Consider the following 12720-nt stretch of genomic DNA (forward strand, 5'->3'; position numbering starts at 1 on the left):
ATAATAGCATAGTAGATGTTGCTATTAATGATAACTATAATACTATAACTATAACTATAATACTATAATTATAACTATAATACTATAACTATAATACTATAAAACTATAATAATAATTAGTTTTGAATATACTAACAATGACATGTTTAGAAGACACTACTAATGATAACTCTAATATGTACTAATAATGACAAGTTTAGAATAATGATAAACTCGGAACATATTATTATTACCTAGTAATGATAACTTTAATGTACAGTATACCGAAGAAGATATGTTTAGTATTTACTATAAAGTTTAGTAAGATATGTTTAGTATTTACTATTAGTATTTATTTAGAAGATATGTTTAGTATTTACTATAAAGTTTAGTATAAAGTTTCGAATTTACGAAACCACTTAAGAAAGTATTGTTAGTGATAACTAATGTGTACTAATAATGACGGTTTAGAACATAAAATTGACAAGCTTTAATACACCAATAATGACAAATTCAGAATATACTAGGATAGACAAGTTTAAAAGATACTGTTAAAGATAACTTTAATGTGTAGATTATACAAGTGTGGATTATGCTAATAACGATAAGTTTAGAAGGTTCTATTAATGATAACTTTATTTTGTACTAATAAAGACAAGTTTAGAACATAAGTTTACAAGGTTTAATGATAACAAGGTTTACAAAGTTTAATGGTAAGTTTAATGTGTATTAATAAAGACAAGTTTAAGGTGTACTAATAATTACAAGTTTAGAATATAATAATGACGATTTTAGAATATACTAATAATGATAAGTTTAGAATATACTAATAATAATAAGTTTGGAATATACTAATAATGAAAGTTGAATATCCGAAAAATGACAAAATTATAATGACAATTTTAAAGGCACTATTGATTATAACTTTAATGTGTACTAATAATCACAGGTTTACAATATTTTAATAATGACATGTTTAGAAGGTTACATTAATGATAACGTTAATGTGTAGTAATGATACCACGTTTAGAAAATACTAATAATAGCATAGTAGAAGTTGCTATTAAAGATAACTAATTATTCAAAACTAATTATTAATTAGTTTTGAATAATTAGTTTTGAATATGACAATGACATGTTTAGAAGACAATACTAATGATAACTTTAATATGCACCACTACTCAAATGTTTAGAATATACTAATAATAAGTTTAGGATAATGATAAACTCGGAATATATTATATTATCAAGTTATATACAAGGTCCTAGTAATGATAACTTCAATGTATACTAATCAAATTCACAATATTATACTAATAGTGATGTTTCGAATTTACGAACAATGACAACTTAAGAAAGTATTGTCAGTGATAACTAATGTGTACTAATAATGAGGGTTTAGAATAAGCTTTAATGGGTACTAATAATGACAAGTGTTGAATATACCAATAATGACAAATTTAGAATATGCTAATAATGTCAGGTTTAGAATATACTTGTAACAAGTTTAGAATACACCAATAATAACAAATTTAGAAGGTATTATTAATGAAAAATTTAGTATGTACCAATAATAACGAGCTCAGAATATACTAAGAATCACAAGTTTAGAATAATGACAATTAGAATATACTAATGATAAGCATAGAAGATAATATTTATGATAACTTTAATGTGTAAAAGTTTAGAATATATTGATAATGGCAAGTTTAGAAATGACTATAAATGACAACTTTAGAATGTTTTATATATGATAACTATAATTTGTACTAATAATGACAAGTTTAGAACGTACTAATAATGACAAACTTAGAATGTATTATAAATAAAAACTTTAATGTCTTCTAATAACCAATGTTTGGTATATACTAATAATGGCTAATATGTACTAATTATCACATGTTTACAATATTGTAGTAATTTAAAGTTTAAAAGGTTATATCAATGATAATGTTAATGTGTAGCAATAATGACACGTTCGAATTATATTAATAATGCATAGTTTAGTAAACACTAATAATAGCATGATTAGAAGTTACTATTAATGATAACTATAATACGTACTAACAATGATTAGTTTTGAAAAAAAAGCTAATAATGTCATGTTAAGGAGCCAGTAATAATGATAACTTTAACTCACATTTTTAGAATATACTAATAATGACAAGTTTTAAATAATTATAAACTTTGGAATATTGCCAAGTTTAGAATATACTAATAATGATAAGCTTACAAGGTCCTAATAATGATAACTTTAATGTGTAGTAATAAGGACAAGTTTACAATAATAAAGAAGATATGATAGTATTAACTAATACTGATATGTTTCGAATATACGAACAATGACAAATCTAAAAAAGTATTGTTAATAATAAATTCAATGTGTACTAATAATGATGTTTTAGAACATACAAATATTGACAAGCTTTAATGTGTACTAATGACAAGTGTAGAATATACTAATAATGACAAATTTAGAATATACTAATAATGTTAGAATATATATATAATAAGTATAGAATAATGATAAGTATAGATAATGATAAGTATAATAAGTATAGAATAATGATAAACTTTGGAATATATTAGTATTGCCAAGTTTAGAATATACTAATAATGATAAGTTCTTAAGGTCCTAATAATTATAAATTACATGTGTACTAATAACGACAAGTTTAGAATACCAAAGAAAATATGTTTAGTATATACTAATACTGATATGTTTCGAATATAAGAACAATGGCAACTTTAGAAAATATTGTTAATGATAACTTTAATGTGTACAAATAATTGGGGTTTAGAACATACAAATATTGACAAGCTTTAATGTGTACTAATAATGACTAGTGTCACGAATCTAGGCTCCGTATTTGAGTTGATACGTCGAATCGAGACTATGATTCGAGTAGTTCCTACAATCCAGAATTTTAGATTCGAACACAGCCTCGTTTTTGGATATTCCTTCTCTACACGGGGATAAGTAAAGACGGTAACGGAACAACAATGAATAATATTTGAGCACAGTACAAAATATAAAAATATCTCTTACCAAAAATGGAGAGTGAGTACAGGGAGCGGCGCTGGAACGAGAGTGGGCCTAAGGACCACCGCTCCCTTTCTTATATACACAGGCCGCGTGACACCGGTGCCATGGCACAGGTGCCGACATGTAATTTAATTAACTTATCTTATTTCTACTTGCCCAACTTCACATCTATCATCATCTTTCTTTATTTTCTGTGTGGAGAGGGCTCACAAAAGTTTCTACCTAAATCTTAATTCTACACAACACTGTGAGCAGATATATATTGGCTCTACGTTGTCGTCTGGGTTTGGCGAGCGTGCCCCTTAACCTCGGTCGGTGGGGGCACCGGTTTTCGTATTCCTCCGCTGCAGGTCCATTGGCACCTTCGCGCGCACTTCTAGTTGCTAACGTCTTTGCGCACAAGGGGACTATTGTTTCTTTTGGATCCGGGATCCTTCGCTACAGGTCCGTGAGTACCCTTATGCTCATTAATCACCGTAGGAGGGTCACACTTGCACAATGGTTCGTTGTTTATGTTGCGTCATTAATACCATAATCTTAATATGTCATTATTAGTACACATTAAAGTTTTTATAAGAAGTACCTAAAAGTGTCATTAATCGTATATTCTAAACTTGTCATTACTAGAACATATTAAAGTTATCATTGATAATTCCTTTTCAACTTGTCATTATTAGTATAATTCAAACATTAATTAGTAATCATTATTAGTGTATTCTAAACTTGTTATTATTAGTCATTATTCAAAAACTCTAAACTTTTCCTTATTAGTACACATTAAAGTTTCAATTAAATATGACATTATGACACATTAAACTTGTAATCATTAGTATATTCTAAACTTTCTTTAGTAGTACACGTTAAAGATATTGCTGAGAGAATCTTAATCTTATCAGTATCAATATACATTAAAGTTATCATTACTATTATATTCTAATCTTGACATTATTACAACACAATAAAATGATCAAAAGTACCGATTATTACCACATTCTAAATTTGACATTATTTGTGCAAATAAAATTTATCATTAATCGCACACTTGTTATTATTAGTAAACAATGAAGTTATCATAAATATTACCTTCTAAACTTGTCATCATTAGTATATTCTAAACATGTCATTATTAGTATATTCTAATAATTATTCTAAATAGTATTCTAAATACTATCTTCTAAATCTGTCATTATTATAGTGTTCTAAACTTGTCATTATAAGATATCATTAATAGTACCCTTTAAACCTGTCCCCATTAGTGTTCTATACTTTTCATTTTTAGTACACATTAAAGTTATCATTAATAGTACTTTCTAGACTTCTCATTATACATGTCAATATTGGTATATTCTAAATGTGTCATCAACTTCTCATTATTAGTATGTTCTAAACTTGTCATTATTAGTTCATACCAAATTTATCATTAATAGGACGTTATCATTAGTATATTCTAAGTCTGGCAATTTTAGTATATGTTAATGTTGTCAGTATCATATTATAATTCAAACTAGTATATTCTGAACATATTATTATTAGTATATTCAAAACTCGTTGTTATTATTAGTAAACTTAGCATTAATAGTATATCCTAATTATTATTATTAGTATATACCAAATTTGCCATTATTAGTACACATTAAATTTATCATTAAAAGTACCTTCTAATCTTGTTTTTATTAGTACATTCGAAACTTAACATTATTAGTATGTTGTAAACTTATCATTAGTAAAAAATAAAGTAATTAGTAGTACCTTCTAAACTCGTCATTATTAGTTAATTTTGTAGTATCTTCTAAACCTGTCATTGTAAACTTGTCATTGTAAGTACACATCAAAGATATCATTAATAGTACCTTTTAAACTTGTCATCATTAGAATGTTTAATACTTTTCATTATTAGGACACATTAAAGTTATCATTAATAGTACTTTCTAAACTTCTGTATATTCTAAACATGTCTTCATTGGTATATTCTAAACTTGTCATTAATACTTCATATCAATTTTATCATTAATAGGACGTTCTAAAGTTATCATTATTAGTATATTCTAAACTTGGCAATATTAGTATATGTTAAAGTTTAAACTAGTATATTCTAAACATTCTAAACTTGTCATTATTATTATGTTCTAAACTTATCAATAGTAAAAATTAAAGTCATTAATAGTACCTTCCAAACTTATCACTAACAGTATTCTAAAGATGTCGTTATCAGTATATTCAAAACTCATTATTAATAATCTTTTAATATATTCTTCTAATATATTCTTCTAATATATATAATAGTATATTCTAATATATTCAAAACTCATTATTAATGGTATCTTCTAATCTTTTCATTATTACTATATTCCAGGTTTGACATTATTAGTACACATTAAATCTATCATTAATAGTACCTACTCATCTTGTTTATATTAGTATTTTCTAAACCTAAACTTATTTTTAATGAAAATTAAAGTCGTTAATAGTAGCTTCTACACTAATCAATATAAGTACCCTTTTAACTTTTAATTATTAGTATATTCTAAACTTGTCAATATTATTACACATTAAATTTATCATTATCGTTAAAAAATTGTCACTGCTAAAATATATTCTAAACTTGTTTTTATTAGTATACATTAAAGTTATCATTAACAGTCGTCATAAGAATATTCTATATTAGTCATTATTAGTACACGATCAAGATATAAATTGTATTTTCACACCCTTCATTAATAGTATATTCTAAAATTCTCATTATTAGTACGCATTAATGGTATCTTTAAAAATACATTCTAATCTTGTTTTTATTGTTATATTCTAAACTTGTATATTCTATTTTTTTCAATATCGCTTCTTATAGTACCTTCTGAATTTTCTTTGTATATTCTAAACTTGTCATTATTAGTTCATATTAATGTTATTAGTACCTTCTAAATTTATTATTATTAGTATATTCTAAATCCATTATTAGCACATATTATAGTTAACAATTATAGTAACATCTCAACTTGTTATTATTAGTATATTCTAAACTTAACAGTACCTTCTAAACTTCTTATTATTGCGTGCCATTATAGTAAACATTAAAGATATCATTTAATAGGATCTTTTAAAATGATAGTTATTGCTATATTTTAAACATGTAAATATTAGTTTACTTGTCATTATTTTTTATTCCTAATTTTTTATTATTTGTATATTATAAACTCTACAGTATTAGTACACTCTAAAGTTATCATTAATAGTACTTTCTAAACTTGTCATTACTAGTATATTCTAAACTTTAAGGTTATCATTAATAGTTCTTTATAAAATTGTCATTTACAGTATATTCTAGCCATCTCATTATTGGTACACATTAAAGTTACCATTAATAGTACCTACCCGGCCTTTATTTGTTTATCCTAAACTTAATATTAGTATACTCTAAATATGTCATTATTAGTTCACTTTAAAGTTACTATTATATATATTTGTTCTGTATATATATATATATATATATATATATATATATATATATATATATTTGTAGTTTTTTATTTGTTTGTATTTATTAATATAACATTAACGTAATCATTGATAATATTTTCCAAACTTTTCATTATTAGCGCATTCTAAAGTTGTCAATGATAGTGCCTTCTAAATTTCTCATTATTACTATATTCTAAACTTGTCACTATTAGTACACATTAAAGATCTCAATAGTACCTTCTAAAATTGTTATCATTACCATATTCTAAACTTTTTATCATTAGTACACATTAAATTCATTAGAGTGCATTCTAAACTTGTCTTTATTAGTGTATTACAAACTTACTTATTATTAGTACAAATTAAATTTGTCTTGAACACTCTTTAAACTTGTAATTATTGGTACATTCTAATCTTTCCATTATTAGTACACATACCTGTACCTTCTAAACCTCTGATTATTAGTACACATTAAATTTATTATTAATAATAAACTTTGCATTATTAATATATCTTTAAAACAAGTCATTATTAGTATATTACAAACTTGCCATTATTAGTATCTTTTAATCTTTCCATTATTAGTACACATAAAAGTTATCATTAACCTTGCATTATAAGTATATTGTAAACTTGTCACATTAAAGCTATTATTGATAATACCTTCTAAACTTGTACATGTTATTCTTAGTATATTCTAAACTTGTTACTAATAGTGCATATTAAAGTTATCATTATCATATCATTACTAGTATTTTGTAAAGTTTTCACTATTAGTACTCATTTAAGTAATCATTAGTATACATTAAAGATTTTATTAATAGTACCTGTTAAACACTATCCGTTTTTTGTCAATTTTCCATGATGTTATAAATCAATTTTTCATTAACATGTAAACTTAGTATATTCTAAACTTGTTACTAATAGTGCATATTAAAGTTATCATTATCATATCATTACTAGTATTTTGTAAACTTTTCACTATTAGTACTCATGTAAGTAATCATTAGTACACATTAAAATTTTTATTAATAGTACCTGTTAAACACTATCCGTTTTTTGTCAATTTTCCATGATGTTATAAATCAATTTTTCATTAACATGTAAACTTGTCATATTCTAAACTTTTCATTATCATTTCACATAGATTTATCTCTAATAGTGCTTTCGAAACTTCACATTAATAGAATATACTAAACTTACCACTATTAGTAGACATTAAAGTTATCCTTAATAGTACCTTCTAAACTTGGCATTATTAGTATATTCTAAGCTTGTCTTTATGAGTACAAGTTAACGTTATTAATTATAGTACCTTTTAAACTTACCCTTATTAGTAAATAGTACTTTGTTTATGTTAGTACACATTAAAGTTATCATTAATAGTGCTTTCTAAAAGTTGTCATTAAGGTACCTTCTGAACCTATCTTTTATATATTACAAAAATGCTATTTTTAGTGTATTCCAAATTTGTCATTATTACCACATTAGCACATATTAAATCTAACCGTAATATTACAAAATTGTCATTACCAGCATATTCTAAAGTTGTCATTATTAGTGCACATTAAAGTTATCATGTAATAGTACCTTCTAAACTTGTCATTATTAGTATATTCGAAACACGTTAAAATTATCATTAATAATACCTTCTAAACTTGTCATAATTAGAATATTATTAGTAATGACATGTTTAGAAGGTTACATTAAGGATAACGTTAATGTGTAGTAATAATGACACGTTTAAAATATACTATTAATGCAAGGTTTAGAAAATACTAACAATAGCATAGTAGAAGTTGCTATTAATGATAACTATAATTTATCATTATTCTAAACTTGTCATTAGTGGTATATTCTAAACTTGTGAGTATACATGTTAAAGTTACCAATTTATCAGTGTCTTCTAAACATGATATTGTTAGGTTATTCAAAACTATTATATTTATCATTAATAGCAACTTCTGATATTGCTATTTCGAGAATTTTCTAAACTTTGCATTATTAATATGATTCAAACGTGTCATTATTACTACACATTAATATAACCTCCAAAACTTGTCATTATTACAAAATTGTAAACTTGTGATTATTGGTACACATTAAAGTTATCATTAAAAGTGCCTTTAAACTTTTCAATATTAGTATTTTTCAAACATTAGTTATTAGAGGACATCAAAGTTTTCATTTATAGTACATTCTAAATTTGTCATTAGTACGTTCTGGTCATTATTAGTACAAATTAAAGTTATGATATATATTACCTTCTAAAGTTGTCATTAGTAATTTCTAAAATTAACATGTTCGAAACATATACTTATTAATACACATTAAAGTTATCATTAATAGTACCTTGTAAACTTATATGTACTAATAATAGTACAAAATGAAGTTATCATTACTAGAACCTTCTAAACTTATCATTATTAGTATATTCCACACTTGTCATTATTTCTACACGTCAAAGTTATCTTGAGGAGTATCTTCTAAACCTGTCAATCTTAGTAGATTCTAAACTTTTAATTGTATATACATTCTAAACCTGTGGTTATTAGTGCATTTCTTCTATACATGTCGTTATTAGTATATTCTAATTTTGTCATTATTAGGACACCTTGATTCGTTATTGTTGGTATATTATAAAATATTCATTATTAGTACACATTATACATATCAATCATAACACCTTCCAAACTTGTCAGTATTAGTGTATTCTAAACTTTTCTTTATTTTTATAATATAAACTTGTCGTTATTGATACATATTAAAACTATTATTAGTAGTATCTCCTAAACTTGTATTATTAGTACACGTTAACAGTACCTTCTAAACATCATTATTAGTATATTCTAAACTTGTCATTATCAGTACACATTAACGTTATTATCATTAGTATAGTATAAACTTGCCATATTAGTACACATTAAATTAATCATTAATAGTATATTCTAAAATTGTCATTATCAGTATATTCTTAACTTGTCATTATTAGTACACATTAAAGTAATCATTAGAAATACCTTCTAAACTTTTCATTATTAGTACATGTTAAAACTATTAGGACCTCGTATACTTATCATTATTGGTATATTCTAAACTTGGCAAAACTAATATATTCCAAAGTTTATCATTTTTCTAAACTTGTCATTATTGCTATATTCTAAACTTGTGAGTATTAGTACATGTTAAAGTAGTAGTGTTAGTTTATTCAAAACAAAACATTGATATTTTCTAAACTTTGCATTATTAATATAATTCAAACGTGTCATTACACATTAACGTTATCATTAATATAACCTTCTAAACATGTCATTTGTTGCTGTTTTTTAACTTTTCTTTATTAGTATTTTATAAACTTGTCAATGTCCATACATATTAAAGCTATTAGTAGTAGTATCTTCTAAACTTGTCATTATTTGTATAGTCTAGTATTATTAGTACACGTTAACAGTACCTTCTACCTTAACAGTAACTTGACATCATTAGTATATTATAAACATGTAGGTAATCATTAATAGTATATTCTAAATTTGTCATTATTACTATATTCTAAACTTGTCATTGTTAGTAGACATTAAAGTTATCATTAAAAATACCTTCCTAATTTTTCATTATTTGGATATTGTAAACCTCTTCTTAAAATTATCGTTCTTAAAATATTCTAACCTTGTCATCAATAGTACATTTTAAATTTGTGATTTGTGATTAAATTTGTGATTTGTACAAATTAATATATCATTAGTAGATCCGTCTAAGTCTGTCATTTAGTACATTCTAAACTTCTCCTTATTAGTACTTTAAAGTTATAATTGATCGTACCTTCTAAACTTCTCATTATTAGTATATTCTAAACATGTTATTAGTGCTCATTAAAGTCATCATTAATAGTAACTTCTAAACATGACATTATTTATTCATAGAACGGTCTAAATTTGTCATTATTAGTATGTTCTAAACTTGTCCTTATTTGTTCATATTAAAGTTATATCTGATAGCACCTTCTAAACTTATAATTGTGAGTATATTCTTAATTATTAATAAACATTAAAGTTACTATTAGTAGTACCTTTTAAATTTGTCATTATTAGGACACATTAAAATTGTCCTTAATGGTACATTGTAAGCTTGTCATTATTAGTATATTCTAATCACGTAGACACTAAAGTTATCATCAATACTGCATTCTAAACTTCTCATTTTAATGTTAGCAGTACTTGCCATTGTTAGTATATTCTAAACTTTTCATTATTATTACACATTAAAGTTTTCATTAATAGTACTTTCTAAACTTCTCAATGTAGGTATATTCTAAACATGCCATTATTAGTATATTATAACTTGTCATTTTTAGAATACCTTATAGCTATCAGTAATAGTTCCTTCTAAACCAGTTACTATTTGTATATTCTAAACTTATCATAATTAGTAGACAGGAAATTTTCATTTTTAAAAAGTTGCTATTATCGTTATATGATCAACTTTCATTAATAAAACGAATTAAAGTTTTTTTATTAGTACCTTCTAAACTTATCACTATTGGTATATTCTAAAATTCTCATTATTAGCACTCATTAACAGTGCCTTCAGAACCTATATATTAGTATATTCTAAGCTTGTCATTTTTAGAACACATTAGATTCATCACTAATAGTACCTTCTAAACTTGTAATTATTATTTTATTATAGTTAACAGTTATAGTAACTTCTCAACTTGATATTATTAGCATATTCTAAACTTTAATTATTAGTACACATGAAAGTTTTCATTAACAGTACTTTCTAAACTTCTCATTATTACGTGTCATTATTTGTACATATTTAAGTTATCATTAATAGGATCCTTTAAACTTATCATTATTGCTATATTTTAAACATGTGAGTATTACATTCTTCTAAACTTTTCATTATCTTTTATTCTAAACGTTTTATTACTTGTATTTCATTAACAGTACCTTCTAAACTTATCATTATTACGTGCCATTATTAATTCATATATAAGTTATCATTAATAGGATCTTTTCAGTTTATGATTATTGCTATATCTTAAACATGTCGATATTAGATTCAGTTATCATTAATAGTACCTTTTAAACTTGTCCTTATTAGTATATTCTAAACATGTGATTATGAGTACATATTAGAGTTATCATTAATAGTACGTTCATATTCTAAGCTTGTCACTATTAGAGTTATCATTAATAGTACTTTCATATTCTAAGCTTGTCATTAATAGAATATTCTTTAAATTTCATTATTAGTATATTTTAAAATTGTCATTAATAGTACAATTAAAATTATCATTAATAGTATCCTTAATCTGATCATTATTAGTATGTTCTATAATTATCATTATTAGTATTAGTTATCATCAACAGTATCTTGTAAACTTATTATTAGTATGTTCCATATACATTAAACTTACCATTAACAGTACTTTCTAAACTTGTCATTATTAGTATATTACAAACTTACCCATAATAGTATATTCTCAACTTTCATAATTAGTACACATTATAAGTAGCTTCCAAACTTGTATAAACTTGTATATTCTATAGTTGTCACTCTTACTACATAGTTAAGTTATTATATTATATAATAGTATATTCTCAACTTTCATAATTAGTACACATTATAAGTAGCTTCCAAACGTGTATAAACTTGTATATTCTATAGTTGTCACTCTTACTACATATTTAAGTTATTATTAAAAGAATCTTCTGATCTTGTCGTTATTGGTATATCCTAAACTTGTCATTAATAGCACTCGTTAATACCATAATCTTAACTTGTCATTAAATTTTTTATTAGTTGTACCTAAAAAAGTGTCATTAATCGTATATTTTAAACTTATCATTACTAGAACATATTAAAGTTATCATTGATAATTCCTTTTCAACTTGTCATTATTAGTATAATTCAAACATTAATTAGTAATCATTATTAGTGCATTCTAAACCTGTTATTGTTAGTCACTATTCAAAAACTCTAAACTTTTCATTATTAGTACACATTAAAGTTTCAATTAATTGTACCTTTTGAATATGACATTATGACACATTAAACTTGTCATAATGTCATTATTCTAAACTTTCTTTAATCGTACATGTTAAAGATATTGCTAAGGGAATATTTTAATCTTGTCAATATCAATATACATTAAAATTATTATTACTATTATATTCTAATCTTGACAACACAATAAAGTCATTAAAAGTACCGATTATTACCACATTCTAAAT

The 12720-nt window shown here is 24.3% G+C and overlaps 1 protein-coding gene across 1 annotated transcript in view; it reads right to left on the reverse strand.

Moving 5' to 3' along the window:
• Positions 1-2836: 2836 nt before the first annotated feature.
• The window catches only part of LOC143023224 (uncharacterized), a 42100-nt gene continuing 32216 nt past the window's right edge, over positions 2837-12720 (reverse strand). The window contains exon 3 of the mRNA XM_076181745.1: positions 2837-2945. Within this exon, the coding sequence (XP_076037860.1) occupies positions 2837-2945 (109 nt within the window). The remainder of the gene's footprint in view (positions 2946-12720) is intronic.

Source organism: Oratosquilla oratoria, unplaced genomic scaffold (assembly GCF_046742065.1).
Source record: "Oratosquilla oratoria isolate Oo_2021 unplaced genomic scaffold, ASM4674206v1 SCAFFOLD45, whole genome shotgun sequence".
NCBI classification, from domain to species: Eukaryota; Metazoa; Arthropoda; class Malacostraca; order Stomatopoda; family Squillidae; genus Oratosquilla; species Oratosquilla oratoria.